General features: G+C 42.9%; 1 protein-coding gene across 1 annotated transcript; it reads left to right on the top strand.

The window, feature by feature from the left end:
* Positions 1–7,971: 7,971 nt before the first annotated feature.
* LOC138960188 (uncharacterized) lies at positions 7,972–26,501 on the top strand. Its single transcript, XM_070331962.1, has 4 exons — positions 7,972–8,446; positions 22,679–22,884; positions 23,674–23,875; positions 24,495–26,501. The coding sequence occupies exons 1-4, from the start codon at positions 8,371–8,373 to the stop codon at positions 24,704–24,706; spliced, it is 696 nt and encodes a 231-aa protein (XP_070188063.1). The 5' UTR covers positions 7,972–8,370; the 3' UTR covers positions 24,707–26,501.
* The last annotated feature ends 115 nt before the right edge of the window (positions 26,502–26,616 follow it).

Here is a 26,616-nt window from a genome sequence, read left to right on the forward strand (position 1 = left end):
CCGTTGTGGGTCTCTTTTCACTTTGAAGTTGTGGTGTCACAGTTCCAGGGGCAAGTGCCTTGGCCTCTGGTGGTTTGTCTGGAGGCGGTTTGGTTGTAAAGAGTCTTAGATGCCACAGCCTCGACAGTCTAAGGTCCTATGCGTGTCTGGAGGCACAACACCGACTGAGTTATATCAAACACTGTACATAAGGAAGACGTGGAACTTGCGAAGAAAATGCGAAAAAGTGTTTGTGGGTTATCGTCCCTAGTCACATGCTGACGGCGAAAACAAAATGGCGGATCGCGTAGGTACCGATCGCGTGCGAGGTGGTGGTAAATTGTGCTCGGCTTTTTGTTGCAAGAACGCCCGTTACAAACAGAGCTGATTCGGGAAAACTTTCCACAAGTTCCCTAAAGAAGAAACAAGTCGCGTAAGGCGAAAATACAATATTTAGTCAAGTAGCTGCCCTTTTTCAGCAAGACCGTATACTCGTAGCATCGTCAGTCCACCGCTCATGGCAAAGGCAGTGAAATTGACAAGAAGAGCGGGGTAGTAGTTGCGCTAAGAAGGATAGCACGCTTTTCTGTACCTCTCTTTGTTTTAACTTTCTGAGCGTGTTTTTAATCCAAACATATCATATCTATATGTTTTTGGAATCAGGAACCGACAAGGAATAAGATGAAAGTGTTTTTAAATTGATTTCGAAAAAAAAATTTTGATAATAATTTTTATATATTTAATTTTCAGAGCTTGTTTTTAATCCGAATATAACATATTTATATGTTTTTGGAATCAGCAAATGATGGAGAATAAGATAAACGTAAATTTGGATCGTTTTATAAATTTTTATTTTTTTTTACAATTTTCCGATTTTTAATGACCAAAGTCATAAATTAATTTTTAAGCCACCAAGCTGAAATGCAATACCGAACCCCGGGCTTCGTCGAAGATTACTTGACCAAAATTTCAACCAATTTGGTTGAAAAATGAGGGCGTGACAGTGCCGCCTCAACTTTCACGAAAAGCCGGATATGACGTCATCAAAGACATTTATCAAAAAAATGAAAAAAACGTTCGGGGATTTCATACCCAGGAACTCTCATGTCAAATTTCATAAAGATCGGTCCAGTAGTTTAGTCTGAATCGCTCTACACACACACACAGACACACACACAGACACACACACAGACACACGCACATACACCATACCCTCGTTTCGATTCCCCCTCGATGTTAAAATATTTAGTCAAAACTTGACTAAATATAAAAAGGTGGGTTGTGCAGTGATTATTTCATCAGGTTTACCTTCTTCAGAATGAGAATGCAATGGCTCGAGTCAACTCACTCAGATAAGCCAACTGTCGCTGGGCATTTTTGTCTGCTATGATACTACAGTATTTATAGAACTAATATGCAAATGAAATATTACAAACATAGCATGGATCGGTTCATCCTGAGATTTCTGTACTAGCTGTACTATGTACGCGTGTGTCTGCGTGTGTACCTGTGCCTGTGTACACTGTACTTACGACTGTGAGTGTGAGTCAGCAGTCAGTACAAAACAACAGTTTACACTTGATGACAAACTACCCGTGGGAATATTTGCCGAAATCTTTATCAAACCTTGCTTACGGGAAAACTACAGTACAAAGGTACATCACTCATCCGTTTTGCGTTCAGGCAGAGCGTTAGATTTAGACTGAAGATCTGATTTATTTTTTGTCTTTCCTTTTTGCTTAGTTTAACAATAACATTGTTGTTTTTATTGTCAAACTAGGTGCAGAATATGGATGCAATTCACAAGGCGAGAGGACTTTGAAAAGCTGCAGCCAGCTGATGTTCAAGGTCTCAAGCTTTGTACTGATCACTTTGAGGCCAACCAGTAAAACAATCCTGCAGAGAGGATCACTTGTGTGGAATGCTGTCCCGACATTGTTTGCAGTGCCCAATCCACCACCGAAGGTTATTTATTTATTGGTTTTAGGTTTTTGCAAACCAATGAAGCACACTATTAAATGCAGGTTGAGTAATGACAAGTTTGAGGCTGATGTAAGAATTGAAAAAAACCAGCATTGTTCCCATCAAATAATGCCTGTTTGCATTTAGCGCAAAAAAATGATAAGGCCAACAAAAAAAAGTTACTTATTTTGGATCGACGTCTTGATTATGATGATATGATGAACTTATTTTGCCAAAAAACAGCCCCAAATGGCAAAAAAAGTATAGGGTCGGCGTCAACAACAAAAAAGTTGTATGTTTCTGGTCACCTGACCCTACCTATGTTTTCCCGACGACCCTAGACTTTTATTTTGCATTTTCAAAAATAAAAGGGGTATTCGAAAATCAATTGTTTTCCTGTTTTTCAACAAAATAAGTTAAAAAGATGGTTTAAAAAAAAAAAGTTTAGAAAAAAAATCTCCACCTTTAGTCATGTTAGGCCACAAAAAAAGTCTGTTTAAGGTAACATAGGCCCCCCAAAAATTGCGTCGGTAGGTCGGCTTTTTATTTTTGTATTTTAGCCATCTGAATATTTTAATTTCATTTTTTAATGCCCCAAAAAAAGTCTAGGGCCGGTGGGAAAAAAATAGGGTCGGTCCGGATACTGTAAACAGATTATTTTTTGTTTTGCCTTACGAGAAACATACACTTTTTTGTGTGGCCTAAGACCAATGCCATGAAATTGGGAGAATTGTTTCATTGTGACTGGGTGTTGGTTGTGAGTTTGTCAGTTAAAGAGTAGCTACAAATGAAGCCAGCACCGACCTGTCGCCTGATGCACAAATTGTTCAACCAGGTAAGAGATTTTTAACCATGAAGAACACCCTGACATCAAAAAATGTTTAAACCCATCCATTACATAGTTGATAATTGCTGTATAGGGTGACGGGCGCTGTGGCGGGGTGGTAAGACGTCGGTCTATTAACTCGGAAGGTCGAGGGTTCGAATCCCGGTCGCGGCCGCCTGGTGGGTTAAGTGTGGAGATGTTTCCGATCTCCCAGGTCAACTTATGTGCAGACCTGCTAGTGACTTATCCCCCTTGGTGTGTACACGCAAGCACAAGATCTTGTAATCCATGTCAGAGTTCGGTGGGTTTTAGAAACACAAAAATACCCCGCACGCTTCCTCCGAAAGCGGCGTATGGCTGCCTAAATGGCGGGGTAAAAACGATCATACACGTAAAATTCCACTTGTGCAAAAAAAATGAGTGCACGTGGGAGTTTCAGCCCACGAGCGCAGAAGAAGAAGAAGAAGCTGTATAGGGCGGATGCATGGATGGATGAAATTGTACCTGTAGTTCCAACACGTAAAGATGGGAAACATATCCTGTTAGAGGCATGGTGTAACAAGAAACAATTAAGTGGCTCTATTCCCATCCCCCCCCCCCCCCCCCTTTCCCCGTCGCGATATAAGCTTCGTGGTTGAAAACGACGTTAAACACCAAATAAAGAAAGAAAGAAAGAGGCATGGTGTGTGAGGAGTTTACCTGGTACTGTTGTCCTAATCAATCAGTCAATCAATCAATCAATATGAAGCTTATATAGCGCGTATTCCGTGGGTACAGTTCTAATGGCCTCACCCATTCAGTACCAAACAAGGTCAATTCCATCATTGTTCCACATCGTATCCATAGTTGCTAATACACTTCATTTCTGGCCTGCCTTCCTACGCTATTGTTTATTTTCATTTTGTGATTTAATTACACGTGTTTTAATTTCTTCCAGGTTGTAACTTGTTATGGTTATGTTATTTTATGTGTGTTTTCTTTTTTTAGATGACATTCAGGCGATCCTGGAGGACATAGGATGTAAAGCATCAAAGTCGTCATCTTCCCCATCCCCTCGTGAAGCGGAACTTTGGCAGAAGGTCAACAAACTGAGGAGCAAGGTTTTCCGATTTATAGAAAAGAAAACGATGGAACCCCGTGTAAAACGAGCGAGTAAATTAGCCAAGCCTCCCAAGAAAGACTTTGTAGTAGAACAGTTGTCTCATATATTATCAGGCGAGGCGAGCTATTTTGCCATTTATGCCTGTTACATATTTACCGGTTATCTGCTGCTGTGTCCAATCCTGGCAGAGACGGGAACGCATGTTACCAAGGAGCTGAAGGAGAGTCAATGAGATGAGAGAATGTGATTAACAATTGCCAACTCTCTCCGTACAAAGAGGGTCCAAAATTGTATAAAAAAAATAGATGGTAGGCAATTCAAAATTAAAAAAAGGACTCTCGGAGCATGGACTACCATCTATATTTGGATACAATTTTGGACCCTCCCTGGTGTGTTGTTTCTGATGTACCTTTTAGTCTGTTTACAGTAACATAGGCACACAAAAAGAGGGTCGGTAGGTCGGCTTTTCTGAAAAAAAATTTATAACCATCTTTTTAAATTATTTTGCAAAAAAACAGGAACAAAATTGATTTTTTTTTTCTTTTTCTTTTTTTCCAAATGCCAAAAAAAAAAGTCTAGGGTTGGTCTAGAAAAATAGGGTTGGTCGGGATACCGTAAACAGGCTATTTTGCTTTGTTTTGCCTAAGCAAAGACTAACAAACTTTCTTTAGGGTCTGACATTGTATATACTATACAATTTTTGGGGTATTAACTAAATACATGTATACAGTTTTCGATTCCTTTTATACTTTTTCACAAATTAGCCCCCCCCCCCTTTTTTTCTTTGTAGTCTGCCCTGGGGGCGGGAGGTCTCCTAATTTCGGTTTCTAGGGTCACCTTATGCTTCCCCATGAGCTGAGAACTTAATTTAAAATGAGCCTCGATTTTTTTATTTGTATTTTGTAATTGTGCCTTTGTCCAGTCACATGATTTCACTTTGTACTTAAAAACTTGGCGCTGTCATCATTTATTGCTATTTATTGTTCAGTTGTTCAGTATTTATTGCTATTGGGCATCAGTTATTCAGTTGCCCTCTTTCGAATGAGCCATGCATGCATTATGGATGTGTTTAGCAATGTAAAAGAAGAAACAATGTGAAGCAAACATATAGCACCAAATAAAATAACCGAATCAGAATGGAAACTTCTTCAGTGTATGTGTGTGTGTGTGTGTGTGTGTGTGTTTGCTGTTTTAAATACCGAAAATGTGAAAATAAAGCAAGTCACAGCATGAGAAAGATCGACTGTACTAGTCATGACAAAGCAGGAGACAGCCTGTTCAGCATGTAGAAAAGGGGAATAACTCGTATTTAGCCATTCTCATTTCTAAGCATGCCCAATGAGGAAGTTATCCTTCTTCCCATTGTAGTTTCTTTGGTTATATGTAGACTTTAATTATACAGCTCAGCGTGAGCAACACTATACCTCAAAGCGGGGGTAATCTTGTTGTGTCTGAAACTCAGCTGTGTAAGTCCAACATGATGTACAGGCGTGGGGCTGTACCCATGTGGCACTTTCACATGCTTTAGCACTCAAAGACCGGCTGTCTCAGTGGGTGCAGCTGTTTGTGCGTGATCGAACATGTGGACTGACAACTACCCACTGAGACAGCGGTCTGGGAGTGCCAAAGGGCCCCGTGGGTACAGCCCCTACACCTGTACATGTTGGACTCGAACAGCTGAGTTTCAGACACAACAAAATGAATTCCAGCCAATGCAATGGACAACTGAGAGGTAAACAAAGAGTAGAGGGAGGCGGAGTCCCCTCTGCAGACATTTTCAACTCCATTTAGTGTAGAAGCGGGTCACAAACAAAATGTCAGGTATGTAGTCCTAATAATCATGACGTCATCAATGGTCAAAGTAGTCTACCTGCCGCTGCCTAAAAAAAGGGACATTAAGAATTGCCAAGCGGCACACTATTTGTGGGGAAAGGACTTCAGTGGGGAAAAAAGGGGGAAAAGGGAAAGAACAAAAAGAACAAATAATCCGACGGGGGCAGCAATGGTTTTTTTCTTTAAATACAGGGGTTGTTTAAAAAGTTCGAAGCCTACATACGAAGGGGGTTTGCCAACGCTATGAAGCTTGGCACACATTTTCAACTCCCTTGTAGAAGGTCATACACAAAATATCAGGTATGTAGTTATAATAATCATGACGTCATCAACGGTCAAAGTAGTCTACCTGCCACTGCCTAAAAAAATCGGACATTATAACTTGCCAAGCGGCACACTACTTGTGGAAAAAGGACTTCAGTGATGAATTTCAAACATCGCAACAGCCTGTGGCTTGCATGCCGGCGCACTGTTTTTGTAAAAACTGAATCAAACTCACCTGGTCAGCCTTCCGTATGGTGTTCAGCGATCATAATGTCTCACAACCGTCGCGTCTCACAACCGTCGCAAAATCTCAGGTGCCGAGAAGCACTCTCCAGTAACAGTCGGGCCCCTTTCAAAAAAATCTAACAACAAATATTTTGTAATCCCATAAGATTGATGCCATGACTGACTGTCCCTCCTGGCTTGGTCAACTTCTTCAGCGAGGGCGAGTCGCAGTGATTCCACTGCTTGGACTGCATTTTGGTTTCATGTAACGTAGAGAATCCATAGTTCGTCAATGGTTACAAATCGTTGAAGAAAGTCTGCAGAATTAGCTTTATTTCGAATGAGATTGATATGCCATTTTAAGGCGCGTTTGCTTTTGCCACGCCGCTTTCGGGATGATAAACGTATGAAGGGAAAGAACTGTATCACTTGCTCACTTGAAAATAATTGCCCGGTTATTTCCCTTCTTGCAAAATCAATTATGATGCAAGGGGGGTAACCTTGAAAAGATGTCATTGCATGTTCTACTTCGTTACCTCCCTTGTATAGTTTCTGCGTTTAGGACGTGAAATGGCAAATGAAGAACCAATGATTACCATTGTGTACACTATGGTCTAGTGCTTCAATTCTATTCATAGGCTTGGCATACTTATATTTTATTATAGTTTCATCTTCTGTTAAATTGTAGACACATCGCTTGGATTCTTAGCGAACGAGAAGAAGAAGAAGAAGAAGCTTGGATGCTTTTATCCGGCGTCGACAAAAGCGTCATTTGCAACGGTAAGGCTCAGTTATGGTAACAGGATGATTATTAAGTAAATTAATTATTTCATATCGTTTTCTTATCTGTTTTAGTGTTTGTTTGTTTCTTTCTTTCTTTCTGTCTTTCTTTCTCACACACACTGGCAATCACGCACACCGTCGTACACCCGCATGCACACACACACACACACACACACACACACACACACACACACACATACACTGACACACACACACACACACACACACACACACACACACACACACACACACGCATACGCAAACGCACATGTCACACACACACACACACACACACACACACACACACACACACACGGCACGCACACATAGACACACACACACACACACACACGCACACACACAGGTAGGTGTCGTCAGTCGAGCGACAATGCATGAGTACGGCCCTCGAAGTCATTTCCCTACCACCAGGGAATGATGCGCACTGGAATTGCAATGTGTTCAATCTGCTTTTTGACATTGAATTTCATTATGGCATAGAGTGGCTCACGACAGAACTGGGAAATCGTGAGTCGACAGACATAGCCACAGGGCGGCAGAGCTGCACATTCGTGACACTGACAGACCGTTTAAATTAGTATTTAGTGCCTGTGGTCTGACCACTGAGCTCTATAAGTGGGTCTGACAGACAGATAGGCAAGCAGAATACTTATGCTACACTGCAGAAATGAAAAATACTGAGTTGACAGGCAGCTAGTTTACTCAAAACAATGCCAGTTCCAGGGATTCCGGTGCCTGTGGTCTCAGTGACACACAGAAGAAGAAAATAACACTCGCCTACCACTAAAAAGAAAATATTTGACTAGAACAAACATAATGCTTTTAACATTGACTCAGTGATCGAGTCAAGTCGATCATTGCATTATTGAATCACAGGCAGTGAAAACAGAAACCAGTTTAAGACAGGTCCATCATTCCGGTGCCTGTGATCTGACACACTGACAACCAGAACTCTGCCAGCCACACATCCGTGAAACCGACAGAAAAGAAAGCACTGACACCCCACAAAGAATGCACCACTTATTCAGTGGTCGAGTCATTTCATTGATTGTAAATCGTATCACCAGAACACACAGTCTTGCAACGAGAAGAGAGCTCGATATAATCATTCTGAAGTTGTCGCTGTGGCTCTGAGAGCTGAAACAAAGCAAAACGATTCAGTGGCTGTTCTACCAGTTCGTTCTCCGTCTGTTTTGCCTGCGTTTGTGCTTTGGTTTGTGCCTGAGCTGTGTTGGAATGTGAGGTGTGTGTTTCCCCTACATCTCTCTTTGCGCGCGCCTCTTGCAGCGAAACCCACCCAACACAGACTCACAACACATGTAAATGTTGCTGATCTGGTTTCAGCGGTGAGGGCAAACTTGTTTGGGTCCAGGTGTGAATGAAATTCCACTTCTTCGGAGAAGGCTTGGCGAAATCAGAGACATATACATTGGCGAAACTGTCCAGTCTTTACGGTGAGTTAAGGAATACATTATTGAATTTTGTTGGTAGGTGCGATATTTGGCATGCTGACATCGGTTTTGAGCTAGCGCGAAAGCAAAAGTCAAGGCTGTAACGGGACGAGGGTGGGGCGATTTTGGCCACGGCGACTACCTTGTATTTCTTTGTAGGGCTGATTTTGGCGGGAGCTGGCTAAGTCTCAATTTCAGTGGCTATTTATTTTGCCGTTCGACATTTTGAATCATGTTAGTGTGTGTGTGTGTGTGTGTGTGTGTGTGTGTGTGTGTGTGTGTGTGTGTGTGTGTGTCACTGTGTGTGTGTCGGGGGGTGTGTATGTTTATGTGTGTGTGTGTGTGTGTGTATCACAGTGTGTGTTTGTGTGTGTGTGTGCGTGTGTGTGTGTGTGAGTATGTATGTGACTGACTGTGTGTCAGTGTCCGTGTGTGGGTGAGTGTGAGAGACTGAGAGAGACTGGCCGATGTGTGTCTGTTTGATGTCTGTCTGTCTGTCTGTCAGTACGGCGGCTGTGTCGAGTCTGTCTGTCTGTCTGTCATTCCAGACTTTTCTCAACACATTTCCACACCATGCACTGATGTAAACAGTGTCAAATACAGCAAGTCAAGACCAGAAATCCACGGAAGTGTAGTAAACAGTAGGCCTACGCCGAATTCGGCAACGCGTTCTCAGTCTCACTACGCCAAATCCGCCCATCTCAAAACTAAGTTGATCAAAAATGTTACTAGTTACAAAGCTGTAGCAAAGAGTGTCAAAGCTTCTAACCTCTTTGGCAGTAGTTCATAATCAGTTCCTGCAGGCAGGGACCTAATATAGGTCTATGCTGCAGGTGAGTCACAGTAAGACATACTCGGAATTGTGTGTGGTTTTCAAACGATATCATAACCAAAATACACTCAAACTGCATGACCAGCGTTTGGTTACAGTGTTCTAGAGAGAAGTTGCGACCATCAAAGAAATACCGCAGGGTCATTCATGTGTGACTAAAGTAGGCATCATTCATCATGCTCCCGTACTGCTTGGCAGATTGTGATGTAGAGCATGTGCCACTGACAATGAGACTGGTGTTACATGAACCTAACCGTGTTATTTGATAGTAACACACTGAGGCACAGTATGTAAATGAGGGTAGTTTTTGAAACCGATGGAGGCTGTAAGTCGCAATGGTGTGGTTGCATACATGTGCATTGTGTCAATATGAATATATTCGGGTACAAAGTAGAGGCCAGAATCGAACATCAGCTGCAGGCATGCAGGCATGACGCCATCGCTGACTTTCATACACAAACATAGGCTACTTGCCCCCCCCCCCCCCACACACACACACACACACAAACACACACACACGTACATACACACACATACATTGTGGCACACACGCACTCACACACACTGACACACACACACTGATACACACACACACTCATACATACACACACACACACACACACACACACACACACACACATTTTGCATGCCATCCCCTCCCCTATACAAACGCACACAGGGACTTCATCCTAGTCACAGTAATTACATAATTATGACGAGCTTACCTGAGTAAGTGAAGTCTAATTGTGGTTTTATCGACCACAATGTAGAGAGGAAAGGGATTACGTGAGATAGAACGCGGAAAACATCGTTATCATTCCCACTAAAGAGGCAGGAAGAAAACAATTCAGTCAGAAAAAAAAGAACCAAAAAAAATCGCTAAATATGAGCAGGATCATGACCTAAGTCAAGTAGGCAGCCAGATTAGAGCACGATGTACACCTCCAATAACAGGCAGGCAGGCAAGAGATAAGACAACAGCGTGCAAAACAGAAAGAAGAACCTACTCAGTTGCGGTTTGCAGTTAAAGCCTATAGATACATAAATATAAGGAGGCAACAGGCTGATGTAGTTATGTCTTGGGTGTGAATCATTCGGTTTAAAATTATCAGGTTGAGGTAGTAATGATGAAAAGATTTGTGTTATTCTTAACCTTTGCCGTGCTTCCTGGGTTCACCTGTACCCAGAGACACACTAAAATCATTGTAACTCTGGAACCATTAAAGGTATCGTTTTGAAATTTTAAGTATCTCTCACACACCTAATTTGCTCTCTGTCTGCAAATTTTTAGTGTGTACATGACAAAACATCAGAATTAATTGATTATGATAATTTACATAAACACTACCGATGGCGCGGGTTCACACATACCCATACTTTTAAAGAGTAGTAGTGATTGTAACTATCCCTCTGCCGACGGCGCGGGTTCTGCTACACCCATAATTACCAAAGCGGCGGAACAGTGTCTGTCTGCCTGTTTGTCTCCAAGAGACTGTCTGTCTCTCTGTTTGTCTGTCCGTATCTCTCTGTCTGTATGTCTGTTGTCAGTTGCTCTGTCTGTCTGTCTGTCTGTCTATCCGTCTATCTGACTGTCTGTCTCTCTCTCTCTCTGTCTGTCTCTCTCTCTCTGTCTGTCTCTCTCTCTGTCTCTCTCTCTGTCTCTCTCTCTTAGTCTCTCTCTCTGTCTCTCTCTCTTAGTCTCTCTCTCTGTCTCTCTTTCTTAGTCTCTCTCTCTCTCTCTTTCTTAGTCTCTCTCTCTCTCTTTCTTAGTCTCTCTCTCTCTTAGTCTCTCTCTCTCTCTTTCTTAGTCTCTCGCTCTCTCTCTTTCTTAGTCTCTCTCTCTCTTTCTTAGTCTCTCTCTCTCTTTCTTAGTCTCTCTCTCTCTTTCTTAGTCTCTCTCTCTCTTAGTCTCTCTCTCTCTCTTTCTTAGTCTCTCTCTCTCTCTTAGTCTCTCTCTCTTTCTTAGTCTCTCTTTCTCTCTCTTTCTTAGTCTCTCTCTCTCTCTCTTTCTTAGTCTCTCTCTCTTTTTTAGTCTCTCTCTCTCTCTCTTTCTTAGTCTCTCTCTCTCTTTCTTAGTCTCTCTCTCTCTTTCTTAGTCTCTCTCTCTATCTCTAGCTCTTTCTTAGTCTCTCTCTCTCTCTTTTTCTTAGTCTCTCTCTCTCTCTTTCTTAGTCTCTCTCTCTCTCTTTCTTAGTCTCTCTCTCTCTCTCTTAGTCTCTCTCTCTCTTTCTTAGTCTCTCTCTCTCTCTCTTAGTCTCTCTCTCTTTCTTAGTCTCTCTCTCTCTCTTTCTTAGTCTCTCTCTCTCTCTTTCTTAGTCTCTCTCTCTCTTTTTTAGTCTCTCTCTCTTTTTCTTAGTCTCTCTCTCTCTTTCTTAGTCTCTCTCTCTCTTTCTTAGTCTCTCTCTCTCTCTAGCTCTTTCTTAGTCTCTCTCTCTCTCTCTTTCTTAGTCTCTCTCTCTCTCTTTTAGTCTCTCTCTCTCTCTCTCTTTCTTAGTCTCTCTCTCTCTTTCTTAGTCTCTCTCTCTTTCTTAGTCTCTCTCTCTCTCTTTCTTAGTCTCTCTCTCTTTCTTAGTCTCTCTCTCTCTCTTTCTTAGTCTCTCTCTCTCTCTCTTTCTTAGTCTCTCTCTCTCTCTCTTTTTTAGTCTCTCTCTCTCTTTCTTAGTCTCTCTCTCTCTCTCTCTTAGTCTCTCTCTCTCTTTCTTAGTCTCTCTCTCTCTCTTAGTCTCTCTCTCTTTCTTAGCCTCTCTCTCTCTTTCTTAGTCTCTCTCTCTCTCTCTCTTAGTCTCTCTCTCTCTTTCTTAGTCTTTCTCTCTCTCTCTTAGTCTCTCTCTCTTTCTTAGTCTCTCTTTCTCTCTCTTAGTCTCTCTCTCTCTCTTTCTTAGTCTCTCTCTCTTTTTTAGTCTCTCTCTCTCTCTTTCTTAGTCTCTCTCTCTCTCTCTTTCTTAGTCTCTCTCTCTCTCTTAGTCTCTCTCTCTCTTTCTTAGTCTCTCTCTCTCTCTCTCTCTCTCTTAGTCTCTCTCTCTTTCTTAGTCTCTCTTTCTCTCTCTTAGTCTCTCTCTCTCTCTCTTTCTTAGTCTCTCTCTCTCTCTTTTTTAGTCTCTCTCTCTCTCTTTCTTAGTCTCTCTCTCTCTCTCTTAGTCTCTCTCTCTCTCTCTTTCTTAGTCTCTCTCTCTCTTTCTTAGTCTCTCTCTCTTTCTTAGTCTCTCTCTCTCTCTTTCTTTGTCTCTCTCTCTCTCTTTCTTAGTCTCTCTCTCTTTCTTAGTCTCCCTCTCTCTCTTTCTTAGTCTCTCTCTCTCTTTCTTAGTCTCTCTCTCTCTTTCTTAGTCTCTCTCTCTCTCTTTCTTAGTCTCTCTCTCTCTCTCTTTATTTGTCTCTCTCTCTCTTTATTTGTCTCTCTCTCTCTATCTTTCTTAGTCTCTCTCTCTCTCTCTTTCTTAGTATCTCTCTCTCTCTCTCTTTCTTATTCTCTCTCTCTCTCTTTCTTAGTCTCTCTCTCTTTCTTAGTCTCTCTCTCTTTCTTAGTCTCTCTCTCTCTTTTTTAGTCTCTCTCTCTTTCTTAGCCTCTCTCTCTCTCTCTTTCTTAGTCTCTCTCTTTCTTAGTCTCCCTCTCTCTCTTTCTTAGTCTCTCTCTCTCTCTTTCTTAGACTCTCACTCTCTTTCTTAGACTCTCTCTCTCTCTTTCTTAGTCTCTCTCTCTCTCTTTCTTAGTCTCTCTCTCTCTTTCTTAGTCTCTCTCTCTCTCTTTCTTAGTCTCTCTCTCTCTCTTTCTTAGTCTCTCTCTCTCTCTCTCTCTCTCTTTCTTAGTCTCTCAGTCTCTCTCAGTCTCTCCCTCCCCCTCTCCCTCCCCCTCTCCCTCCCCTGCAAGAGGTCTGTGAAGGGAGAAACTCGATGCAACCACTGAAGTAGCGCTGTGGGTTTCCCTGAACCCACCCCGTCGTTAGAGAAATAAACGGTAAAAACCCTCTTTCAAATGTATGGGTTCAGACAAACCCGCATCGTCGTTAGAGGAATAAACGGTAAAAACCCTCTTTCAAATGTATGGGTTCAGACAAACCCGCATCGTCGGGAGTGTGTAGTCAAAAGCGGCATCCGGCAAAGGTTAAAGGAACGTAGGCACGGGTGCATGAAGGCGATGTTTTGTGCTAGTTGGTCACACAGAGAGAGAGAGTGTGTGTGTGTGTGTGTGTGTGTGTGTGTGTGTGTGTGTGTATCAGTGTGTGTGTGTGTATGTGAGAGAGAGAGAGAGAGAGGGAGAGCGATGTGCATTCGTGTGGCTGTGACTGTCTCCTGTCTGTATGTATGCGCACAAGCATTTGTTTGTGTGTCCAGAAGGATCAGGACGGAAGTCAAGTAGACACGAACTGGGGAAGACTAGAGCAAAGATAAACACCTCCAATAACAGGTACTGAGGTAGACATGAAGAGATAAGACAACAGCGTGCGAGAGGAAAGAAGAGCTCAGTTCAGCTGTAGTGTTGCAGCTCCTCAGTCAGTTGGGTTTCTCTGCATGCTATCAATCACATGGCCAGATATAATTCACTCGAGGTATTTAGGTATGAAGCAGTGATGAGGCAAAGGCTTTTACTCTTTATTTTGCTGGATGAACACAGGCAGAGACAGAGAAGCTGTAAGTCTCTCAAAGAGAGACATTGAAATAGATGGGTGGTAGGGCAGAGAAAGACATATATAGACAGACAGTGATCGGACAGTGTGGGTGTGTGTGTGTGCGTGCGTTCCTGCGTGGGTGTGGGTGTGTGTGTGTTACGTGTGGGTGTGGGTGTTTGTGTGTGTTTGTGTGTGTGTGTGTGTGTGGTGTGTGTGTGTTTGTGTGTGTGTGTGAGAGAGTGAGTGAGAGAGAGATTGATTGATTGATTGATTGATTAAACTTTATTACAGAAGGATGGAGATTTTAGGCATTGCCTAGTCTTACAATCTGTCCTTGAGAGAGAGAGATTTGTATCTTTCATTCTGCAAAGTTCACCGGGCGACCCTCGTTTCAATAGCTTGGGATCATGTGCAATCTATTGGAAACGCTTTGACGTGTTATGTTTCCTTGTTTAAATTTCATATGATGGTACCAATTTGTCACAGTCTTTATGCTGTATGTTTATTATGCCCCAATTATAATAATACACATAATTATTTGCAACCGTATGCCTAATGCCCCAGTGCCCTCAATTACAATTGCCCACAATTAGTTTTCGCGGTTTGCCCCCTTTTTGTTTGGGTAGGAAACATTTGTGTCTCTTTATTCAAAACCTCCTTGTGTCTGGTGGTGATAGGTCGGTGTGTGCGAAATACGTAGAGGTTACATGCCGAGTCTCAGTGATTATTAAAAATAATGGTCGAAGTTAGCGGATCATGAAAAATGCGAGCTTTAGCGAGCTTTTTCATGACCGCGAACTGAGACCATTCTTTTTTATAATCACTGAGACGAGGTGTGTAACCTCTTTATTCCTCCTTTCTTCAGTTATTCAAAGAAAAGAGGAGTTTTTTTGCAAAAGTTTGATCGAATCCTATTCACTCAACCAGTCAACCTGCGCAGGCGATCGATTAATGCGCGGTTGTATAGTTCCGTGCAAATCATTCCATTCTGTTAACACTTCTTGTCAGTTTTCCTATTTTGGACTAAAATCAAGTACACAGATATGCTGTTATTCTGCTGTGGCGGCAAAGGCAGATATTGTGTGTTCTGTATATGTGTTGGAGTCGCTTAGGATAATGTTCTTTCGTCAAATGGGAGTAGCAGACGAACTTTTGCACCCGTGTTCCAACGTTAAAAACTGTATGAAGTTCAGTTTTCTGGGGAAAATAGTGAATGAAACCGCTTTATATTGTTTAAATTGATTAGATGTGTGCATTTGGTTGCGTGTGATCTGTTTATTATATGAAATATTGTTGAAAACTGACCGTCGGATTGCAGTCTGTTGTCGAAGAAACTGAGTGAAAAGAAATTTGAAAGGAGAACTACTCTTGTCGCTAGACAAAGTATGAGAGTTACTTGCCTTGGGAATTTGCTTGTGATGAATGTTTGTGCACAGCAGATCTAGATTCAGAAAACAACCAAACTCATGGATTTTATATGGAGATTCATGTGTTCAAGCCTGTAGTTGTTAATTTAAATGCGGTATGTTTGTATTGTTTGCTCCAGAGATGTATACTTCGTACATTAATTAGAGCGTTCGGAACTTTTCAGTCGCAAAAGTAGTACCGACCGAACAGCTTCTCAACCCATTGCGCTATCGAGGATTCAGGCTGTTGCTGGGTCGTTATTTGTTTGGTTGCTGGGTGTTTATCGAAAAATAACTAGCTCTACAAGTTTACAGAGGTAAAGAAGCAGACGGGGGGAATTCTTCTTCTTCTTCTGCGTTCGATGTTGGTGGCCGTGCTAGATCCTCAGACGGGGGGAATAAATAGTGTTATTTCCCTTTATGTTGACCTTTGTTCTTGGAATCTGTGTAATGTTTGTCAGTCGCTTGTTGACTTGTTGAGAGAGAGAGAGAGAGAGAGAGAGAGAGAGAGAGAGACAGACAGACAGACAGACAGACAGACAGACAGACAGACAGACAGACAGACAGACAGACAGAGAGAGTGAGCATTTGTTTGTGTAATACCATGAGAGAGAAATTGTTTTGTTTTACACCGACTGTGCGAGAGAAAGAGATAGGCAGAGAGTATTATTTTGTGTAACACTGTTTTCACTGTTCTGCTCTTTTATGAATATGAAATCAAAACACAACCGTTTTGCATTTTTGCAAGAACAAACACTAACTTTGCCAAGTCAGTTTGAAAGGTTTTGTTTTGATCACTTGTATCATTGCTATTACTGCAAAGAACATTGACTTATTAGCTGATATGCAGGCATGAGTGTCCTGTCAGTGTAATCGCAACAGGAAACTTATGTTCTTTGTCGTGCAAATGTCAACATCACTTGCAAGCATTGTTTGTTTCTGGGTCAGAAACTGACTAAACGCTCTGTAAGTTTCGTTCCCCGGCCTACTGTGTTAGTGTCATTTTGCAGAAGGGACCAGAATACAGTAAGGATGTTTTTGCTCTCTCTCTCTCTCTCTCTCTCTCTCTCTCTCTCTCTCTCTCTCTCTCTCTCTCTCTCTCTCTCTCTCTCTCTCTCCGCTCTCTCTCTTCTCGTCTTCTCACCCCCTTCCTCTGTCTCTCCCTCCCCCTTTCTATGTCTGTCTTTCATTCTCTCTCTCTCTTCTCTCCTTCTCCCCCTCTCTCTCCCTCTCCACCCCCCCTCTCTCTCTTTCTCTCTCTCTCTCTCTCTCTCTCTCTCTCTCTCTCTCTCTCTCTCTCTCTGTCTCTCTGTGTCTCTCTCTTTCTCTCCCTCTCTCTGTTCACTCGTCAACCTACTTTCCTGTCTGCTTCCTCGCCCTCCCCGCCCCCCCCCCCCCCCCTTTTTGTCTCTCTCTTTCATGATGTACAGTTTTATGTTTGATATAGTTTCAAATGGCTCAGGTCTTAATTGGTAGCATCATATCAGTTAACATATTAATACAGTGGTCGCCGCTTAATAAAGCCACTTCTGGACCGACGGAAAATGGCCTCCCTCCCACCCAACGCACGAGTCCGCCTCTATGGAACAAAAATGATCTTGCTTGTTTCATTGATTGTTGGAGATAACAAAACAAATTTGGTAGGTCAGGTGTCGATCACGGTTTGTTTGATGAATGCTTCGGCTCATGACGCTGCTGCCTTGGTGACAGATTTTATCGACATGTGCTTTTGTACGCATCCGTCAAAGTCGTTGTTTGCGTGCTTTAGCCGGTATACTGTGAAATCACACACACACACACTCACACACAAACACACACATACACACACTTACACGCACACACACAGACACATACACACAACACACATACACTCACACACAGCGCGCGCGCGGCACTCACACACACGGCCCACACACACACGGCACATCACACACACACGCGCGCGTACACGCACACACGCACGCACGCACGCACGCACACACAAACACACAAACACAAACGCAAACGCACACACACACACACACACACACACACCTCACCTTTCCTCATCTCAAACAGTGTTTGGCGGTTCGACATACCTGCCCTCTAGTTTTCGTTGCTAAGGATTTTTGCTGGCTGGCAAGTTGCGCTTAAAAGAGCAGGCAATCAAACAGCTGTTACAAAATCAAATCCGAATCATGTACACCCAATCTTTTTCTCATTTTTCTATTTGACAAATCACACTTTGTATTACTGTGTTGTATGAGGGAAGGAGTGTTCCGAGTACAGACACATAGCCGACGGCAAAATATTGTTGTCATCTAATCGTCTGATCGCGGGATTTGATAATCCGTTCATTGTGGTAATGTTTCGTTTTTTGCGATATTTTCTTTGGTTTGATCTTTTATTTTCTGTTGTTTTAGGGGATTCAATGGTAAGGCATAGATTTGTGTACCTTCAATTGTTTATTCACACGGAAGTTATCTCTGTGTCTTTTTGTCTTCTTAACACGTGTATATCATCTGCCTCCTGTGCGTATTATCTCTTAGTTAAAGATAATTAATTGATTTTTTTGTCTGTCGCATTTGTTTCAGAGGAAATGAGATCGACTTTTACCTGAAAACAGGACAAAATGAGACGTTGATAAGCACCAAAGTGTTCAGAGGCATACAAAAGAGGACAAGAAACTATACTGTTCAAAAAAAGAAACGCATAGTTGCTACTTGCCAAATTTGTTTTATTTTTCGAAAAAATTAACAGAAAATCCAATATTTAGATTATTTGTTTGAAATTTGGTATGGACACAGTTGAATGCACACACAGTTCATTTGCATCTTCAAATCAATCAGTCAATCAATACGATTGGGTGCCGAGGCTGTCAAGTCAGTAGGGGGTGTGACTGCCTTGAGCAGCAACAACTGCCCGGCACCTTCTGGGCATGGACTGGATCAGATGCCGGATATCTTGCTGTGGGATGGTGTCCCACTCCTCCTGAAGTGCCTGCAATAGATCGCGGTGATTTGCCGGCGCTTCTTCTCGCCTGCGCACACGTCTGTCCAATTCATCCCAGAGGTGTTCTATCGGGTTCATGTCTGGCGACATGGATGGCCAGGGAAGCACCTGGACATGGTGGTCGGTGAGGAACTGGGTGGTGAGTCGTGATGTGTGCGGGCGAGCGTTGTCCTGCTGGAATATGGCATCCTGGTCAGCCAGAAGAGGAAGGGCGTGTGGGCGCAGAATTTCCTCCACGTATCGCTGGGCAGTTATGCGCCCTTGGACGTGCACCAGGGTGCTCCTTCCAGCGGTATTGATCGCCCCCCACACCATGACGCCTCCACCACCATGAACGGGTGCCTCATCCACACAGTTGGGCGCGTAACGTTCGTTTACTCTCCGGTAGACCCTCCTCCGACCATCATGTCGCTGGAGCAGGAAGTAGGACTCGTCGCTGAACCACACGTGTCTCCAGTGATTCCGGACGGTCCAGCGAAGGTGCTGGTTGCCCCACTGCACTCGGTTCTGGCGATGGCGGCGGGTGAGGACAGCTCCTCTGTGAGGTCTGCGAGCTCTCAAACCAGCTTCATGCAGGCGGTTCCGCACGGTCTGGTCCGATAATCGGTGTGGCCCGGGGAGAGCCTAGACAGAAGATGAGGCCGACAGGAAACGATTCCGGAGGTGGCGGAGCCGTATGAAGCGGTCGTGAGCAGCAGTTGTCGCCCTTGGTCTTCCCGCTCGTGGCAAGTCAGCAACGGAGCCAGTGGCTTGAAACCTGACCCACAGTCTACTGATGGTGCTCTGGGACACGTGGAAGTGCCTGGCGATTGCACTTTGACTTTGGCCTGCTTGTAAACGACCCAATGCAATTTGGCGGTCTTCTCTGCTCAATCGGGCCATCTTTCGTCGCTGAATTGTCGTCTGATTTCTTTGTGGCGAACAATCCGCTTTTATGGGTTTTGGAAGACATGGTGAGAGCTCAATATTCCCCGAGTTTCACGAGATTACACTGAAGCATGACGAGTGGTCATGCCAAATGAGCAATTTTGACATTGTAGCCACTGATAACGCATGCGTCACGTGCAGAGCTCACTTGTGGCAATGGACGAAAGGTCGACGACCAGATAAACATTTTCTGCAGTTTGGTGGATAACATAATGTTATTGCGGTTACAATTTCAAGTCATGTCAGTCATGCTACAGTCGTACCATTACGGCACTAGAAGTCCAACCTGCTGATTCAGAAACGCTGGCTGTTTGAAAATTCATGTTGAAAGCCAAAGATGTCGCAGAATGTCGGCAAATCGATGATCCAGACACTAAGTGTGAACGTTTCGGTTGCCAGCAGTATATGCGATTTGTATAACATTTATGTCGCGTGTTTTGGTCGCTGCTTCTTATGTCTCGTTGAATGTGTTGAACCTTTCCAGCTGAATTAAGCACACCTATATGCGTGCTAAAGGAGGGAGAGAAATGAGGGAGGGAAGGGAAAAGGAGCTGGTGACTAGGTCAAGAAATGTTCTTCTCTCGTTGCTGATGGAATATCCCGCATGCAATATGATGCCATACCCCTTCCCCATTCCCCTATTCCAAACCCGCTTCTTAAAAGATATGTATCTCAGTGGCATCCAGTGAGGTGTAAATAGCCAGGTGTTCCCACCATGAGCCACACGGTAAATGCGTCAAGAGTGTAATGAGCTGCACTGAATCTGTTGAGATGCATCAGTTTAACTACCGAGGTGTGTTGGGGTTTATGGCAAAGACTTCCTAACCTAAAAATAAAGATCAACAAAATGATTATGTATGCAAATCAATGCATATAATCGACCAAGGCCTCATTGCTGTAACATGCTTCATGGTCGAACAGTCAAGATTTTTTCTCTCAACACAATTATAGAAGATTCTCCTCCCAGATTGTTCTTTCTTCTTCTCTTTCTTTTATTCATTTCACCTCTTTAAAATCCAGTTGGCCGCTGTCAGCGTGAGTTCGTCCCCACGTTCGGCGAGAGATTTATTTCTCAGAGTCAACTTTGTGTGCAGACTCTTCCTCGGTGTCCGAACACCCCCGTGTGTACACGCAAGCACAAGACCAAGTGCGCACGAAAAAGATCCTGTAATCCATGTCAGAGTTCGGTGGGTTATAGAAACACAAAAATACCCAGCATGCTTCCTCCGAAAGCGGCGTATGGCTGCCTAAATGGCGGGGGTAAAAACGGTCATACACGTAAAAGCCGTGGGAGTTTCAGCCCACGAACGAACAAACAAACAAAAAAAATTTTATTAATTTGTTTATTTTAATTTTTGATGTAGTGTCGGTTGCTGATCTATTGTGGCCATTGCAGATTTATGAGAACTGGTTTGCTGGTATAGCAGTCTAGGGTGAAGTTAAGCTCACTAAGCCTTTACATTTTTCCGGCTGCACCTTTATGTCTTGGTAGTGAGGGTGTTGGAACTGAAGCTTGGGGTATTGGTTGTTGTCAAAGTAACCTCACATATTAAGTGGAAATGATTATATTTGACAATTGATTTCCTTATGTTTAACTTGGTAAATCAGGGCGACTTCTTTTTGTGAGTTCACGCTTTTATGTGAGTTCTGTTTTATTGTCAGACTTTTTATGAGTAACTATGTGTCCATTACTTATCTTACGTGGGTTGGGTTTTTTCATCTTTTTAAAAAAAAAAATTCTAGAACTATAAGTGGTCATTGTCTATGAATTGTTTTTAATGCTTGTATGTTTATGTAAAATGTTAGATTTTAATGTCTAATGTAAAGCGCCATGAGACTGCCATTTGGCGGTGAACAGCGCTATAAAAGAATGTTTTATTATTATTATTATTATTATTATTATTATTATTATTATTATTATTATTATTATTGTTGTCGAAAATCCTGAGTCAGTATATCAAAAGCAGTTGAAGTTGAGTTGGCACGTTGAACTTGATCTTTTACCAAACCATCGATGTTTAAGGATGACCGGCACGGTTGGCCTAGTGGTAAGGCGTCCGCCCCGTGATCGGGAGGTCGTGGGTTCGAACCCCGGCCGGGTCATACCTAAGACTTTAAAATTGGCAATCTAGTGGCTGCACCGCCTGGCGTCTGGCATTATGGGGTTAGTGCTAGGACTGGTTGGTCCGGTGTCAGAATAATGTGACTGGGTGAGACATGAAGCCTGTGCTGCGACTTCTGTCTTGTGTGTGGCGCACGTTAAATGTCAAAGCAGCACCGCCCTGATATGGCCCTTCGTGGTCGGCTGGGCGTTAAGCAAACAAACAAACAAACAAACAAACAAACAAATGTTTAAGGACAACTTAGTTCACAAGAAAGTAGCTTCCCCACAAAAGGTATCTCCCCTACCTTCCTAGCTCCAGCCTCGACTAAGGACGAACTTGTTCATGAACACTACACACCCGGCCTGTATCTGATGTGTCTCAAAACACCTCCGCGCGGAGGGGTTTTGCAGCCAGCGCAGTGGAGATAGAGAGGGAAAATGTTCTCGGCTCGCGCGGCAGCAAGCAGGATGTCTCTAGACTGTACAGCCAATCTAGAGTAATCTGTCCCTGCCTATGTATTTCCAATGATCTTGTTCACGAGAAAGGTCTCTTACCTATAAGATTGTCTTCCTTTCCTGTCTTGTTACAGCCAAAGGACGAACAAAACAGCTAACCAAGAATAGCCTCTCCCTTGCTTTTTATGTTCAGTTCAAGGACTACTAAAGTAGACTTTAGTAGTCCTTGGTTCAGTCATGTCTAAAAACGACTTGTTTACAAGAAACTTGTCTAAACCATACTGCTCTCTCCCCTTCCTGCATATGTCTAGCCATGACGAAGAACGGACTTGTTCAAGATCACTACAGCTAACCAAGATAATTGTCTCTGCTTATTTGTGTAAAGGCGACTTAGTTCACAAGGGTGACCGCTAACTGAAATTATCCTCTCCTATTACGGGTCTAGGTATGTCTGAGTATGTCCGCTAACCAAGACTGTTTCTACTCTGTTTTTGTGTGGATTTAGCCGTGCCAAAAGAGAATTGAGCAAAGCATTACGATGTGTGTCGTGTCTAAAGACGATCTAAACTCTGCACACACACAAAAGTTATTGCGACATTTTTCGTACCCCATCTAAAACATTAATTCCCCTGTACATTCATTAAAATTGTCTATGCCGTTGAAAGCATTTAGCTTGGATATCTGGCACACTTTTCAGATTAACAATTTCTTTAACATGGGTCACGTGACCTGCGCTTAGTTGAGGGTACCCCCCAAAATCGACATTAAAAAAAGTTGGGGTGCGGAATATGTCACAATAACTTTTAGTTCAGTTTACGAAAGAGACCATTTTCTAAGACTATTCTTTCCCTTTATTCCTGTTTCTACCGGTCCCTCCTTGTCCATTTGTATCATCTCCCCTTGTTGTGTTTCCAGCCATGTCTAAAGACGACCTAGTTCACGAGAATGACCGCTTGGCGGCGGAGGTGACGCGCCTTACAGTGGGTCTGGAAGAGGTCAAAGAGATGTTCCAGAACATGGAGAAGACCTTCGTGGAATCCAAGGCCACCTTCTCCCTGGGCAGGTACGGCGCGCTCAAGGACATGATCAAGAAGGTCACCTCGGAGGAAGTTCTCAAAAAGGTGAGCGAGCTTTTATACATGTTTCTTCTTTGCCTAAGTTTCTCTTCTTTTTCTTCTCCTTCTTTTCTTTTTCTTCTTCTTCTTCTTCTTCTTCTTCTTCTTCTTCTTCTTCTTCTTCTTCTTCTTCTTCTTCTTCTTCTTCTTCTTCTTCTTCTTCTTCTTCTTTTTTTTCTGTGCGTAGTCGTTGTTGTTTTTGGTGCCGCTGTTGTTTATATTGTTGTAGTGGTGTAAGCATGTCGGTCAGTTCAGCGCTGTCTTTCTTTGTCTGTCTTGGCTTCTCTCAGTCCTTCTCTCTCTCTCTCTCTCTCTCTCTCTCTCTCTCTCTCTCTCTCTCTCTCTCTCTCTCTCTCTCTCTCTCTCTCTCTCTCTCCCTCTCTCTCTCTCTCTCTTCTCTCTCTCTCTCTCTCTCTCTGTCTCTCTCCCCACTCCATTGTGTGTGTGTGTATGTGTGTATGTGTGTATGTGTGTGTGTGTGTGTGTGTGTGTGTGTGTGTGTGTGTGTGTGTGTGTGTGTTTTCTTTCTCCCTCTCAGTCTCTCTCCCTTCCCACCTCCGCATCCTTTGCGGGTGTTGCGCTATTATGCTCTTTTCGCAAAGTCTTAGCCTTGCAAATATTTACAGGTGCATCACACTCCTGAAGCAAGGCACATGGCTGTCCACAATGCAAAAAAAAATGTAACAATCAAACCAGTAACCCTCGCGCATTAAAACCAAACCGGTAGAACGACGAAGAAGAAGAATCATCACAGATATAGCCCTCACGATCTCATTTTCTCTCTCCTCACATAAGGTCCACTCACTGTCGGAGAACCAGGCAACGGAGAAGAAGGGCATGAGTGGACTCGTGCACAAGGCCAAGCAGTTTTCTGGCGAGGAAGGTGGCGCCGCCACTGCCAAGGGAGAGAACCCTTCTGGGGGAAAGAGCAAAGGGAAGTTATCCGGGTTCTTCAAAAAGATCAAAGACGTAACTGGATTTTCTGACGATGCTCCAGGTATACATGACTTTTTGTTTTGTTTGTTATTGTGTGATGATGAATGTGTTATAGTGAAGAATGGTCATGAAAGGGTATGGTTGTGATTGCTTTTTGTGTGTGCAGTGTATAAAGTTTAGTCATTATAAGTTATTGCAGTAGGCCTAAAGGCCTTTTTGTGCATTCTAAAGTTTAGATACGCTGTTTTGTCCATGTCAATCAGTTAGTGCAAATAAAGCGCGAAAGTCTGCACCGTACACCTGAATATCCTTTCGAATCTTAATTGGTTACATAGTTGACAATTTGTGCTGAATTTGATAGTCATCTTTTTTGTTGCATAGTCTTTGTAAAAGGAAATCGAAAACACAGGGAATAGAGAGAGGCAGAGACAGACAGACAGACAGACAGACAGACAGACAAGACTGACATAGAGACTGACAGGCAGGCAGACTGCTGCAACTAGAGACGTATTTTGCCCAGAAAATTGAAAATCGAAATGTAGTATGCAGAATGTCAAGATGACTGATACAGAACGATGCCGGCTGCCTGTCAGTGTGTCCATGATTGGCCGATTTCTTTTGAACAAGACATTGAAGAATACATGACTGCAATGAATTCATAAATATTGCTTTCTTTGCAGATATTCGTTGCTTGGACAAGGAGGACATACGAAAAGACAACGACCGCAAAAGACGGGAGATCCAACGTATGAACACACGCGGACTTCGAGCTTACAACAAACTGGAAAAACTCAACAAGCGTTATCAGGCATCTAAAGCTATGCCCCCACCCACGCGCTATCAGGAGCTCAAGGACATGATTAAAGATAACATCGGCGATGACAAAATTTAAAACTGTGTTTCTGAGGGCGTTGCTATTGCTCTGCAAATATGTCGACATTCTTTTGTGCGGTTTTTTATTTTTTAAGAAGACATTTTGATCTGCCTACGTGGTAAGATACTGTTCTTGAAGCCTTTGGGTTTAACTTTTTTCATTTCGAAGCAGAAAGAAGTGTTATACTCTTGAGTAGTGTCCATCATTAGTGCAAGCTAGGTTGGGCCAAGCGTTTCAAGCTCGAAAAGGTTAAAGACAGGACAAGCAGACAGTGGTGCTATATCTGTTTACAGGTAGAAAAAAAGGCTGAGCAGTCTTACGGAAGATTCTTACCACTAGTCTTCCTAGCTCTATCAGTTTCTCTCCGTCTTTGTCCCGACTCTGTCTGTCTGCCTGTTGTCTCCCCCCCCCCCCCCCCCACCCTTTCCACCTCCCATGGGGCCCCCTTCCCCACGTCTTACACACTCTCTCCCCCCCCCCCCACCTTCCTGCTTAGAGGCACCCCCATCTGAAGCTCAGATCATGTTAGTACACGTACATCAGAATGAAGTGACCGTGTAGATCTTTATAGTTATGGTGGTTCTCATCTCTGCTTAGTTAAGGCCGACGTGCCTTCCCAAGTCACCGGCTTCATTCGTATAATGTTTTGTTGGTGGTGCATGGTGCTTGGTTTCTCTTTTCTTTCTTTTCTCTTTTTCTTCTTTCTGTCTTCTTGTCGGTCTTTCTGTCAGTTTGACCCAGTGTCTTTCTGTCAGTTTGACCCAGTGTCTTTCTGTCAGTTTGACCCAGTGTCTTTCTGTCAGTTTGACCCAGTGTCTTTCTGTTCGTCCGCTTGCCTGTCTGTCTACTTGTCTGCTTTTTGTTTTCACTTCATCCCTGGAATGTTCATCAGTGCCTTGTCATGCAATATTCTCTGCTGTCGTCTATTTCGATCTCATTGTAGATATTACTATTCCTATGCATCCTGAAGCGATAGCGTGGACCGATGATTATCAGAATGATTCCTATGCAGATTCATAGCTTCTAGCGCTCTGCACTTCCTAGGTTCGTGTCTTTATTCTTGTGCTTGTTAAAGTAGTTAATTATCATAGACTAATGACTTGAAGTGTTAATTAACACGCAGGTGTCAATATCACGCCGAAAAAAAGAGGCTTTACCAGATTTTGTCAAAATGCCCATAACAAGAACTGATTTCATACAGTTGTGTATCATTTACATTCTGGTGTATAAGAAATGTGTAACCTTATTTAATGTACAATTATTAAAAGTTACTTTGTGCAATATCTGTAATCTGCAGTACATAACAATTGTAAGGTGCTGAACTAGTCTATGAACGCATCAGTCCACCCACCAATCAACTATTACTACTTAAATAATACTTTTGTTTGTTTATAAATGTAAAGATCTCTGAGTGTGTGAGCCAGAAAGTGAGAACAAGAGAGAGAGAGAGAGAGAAAGAGAGAGAGAGAGAGAGAGAGAGAGAGAGAGAGAGAGAGAGAAAGAGAATGTGCGTGTGTGTGTGTGTGTGTCAGTGTGTGTGTGCAAAGGTGTAGGCTATTACTTAGGCTAACAAAATCAATCACATGTTTGTGTGTGTTTTACAGAGCTGTCAATACTGTACGCCTTGTTCTTTTTTCTTTTTATAAATTAGAGTTGTGCTCTTCTAATTAAGACTTGTTAGCATTCTGATAATGATTATTTGCTATGTCAGCTGTTATATATTTTTCTAATGAGCCCATCATATGTACATGTATTCTGGTTTTTCAATGAATATATTGATAATTTGATCATGGTGAAGAACAAGTCATCTTTATCGTGTTTTGTTTTTCTACACTTCGAATGACGACACTCATGAGTGGTTGGAACATGCTTGTATTCCTTCCTTCACCTTAGTTTTGATCTCTTTGCAATGTTCTGGTGAAGTTGAT

Source organism: Littorina saxatilis, linkage group LG2 (genome assembly GCF_037325665.1).
Source record: "Littorina saxatilis isolate snail1 linkage group LG2, US_GU_Lsax_2.0, whole genome shotgun sequence".
NCBI classification, from domain to species: Eukaryota; Metazoa; Mollusca; class Gastropoda; order Littorinimorpha; family Littorinidae; genus Littorina; species Littorina saxatilis.

Excerpts from the sequence above, each read along its gene's own strand:
- LOC138960188 (XM_070331962.1), top strand. The coding sequence starts at position 8,371 with ATGAAATTCCACTTCTTCGGAGAAGGCTTGGCGAAATCAGAGACATAT. Across the intron at positions 8,447-22,678 it reads GAAACTGTCCAGTCTTTACG|CCATGTCTAAAGACGACCTA; the intron begins GTGAGTTAAGGA and ends TTGTGTTTCCAG. Across the intron at positions 22,885-23,673 it reads CGGAGGAAGTTCTCAAAAAG|GTCCACTCACTGTCGGAGAA; the intron begins GTGAGCGAGCTT and ends TCCTCACATAAG.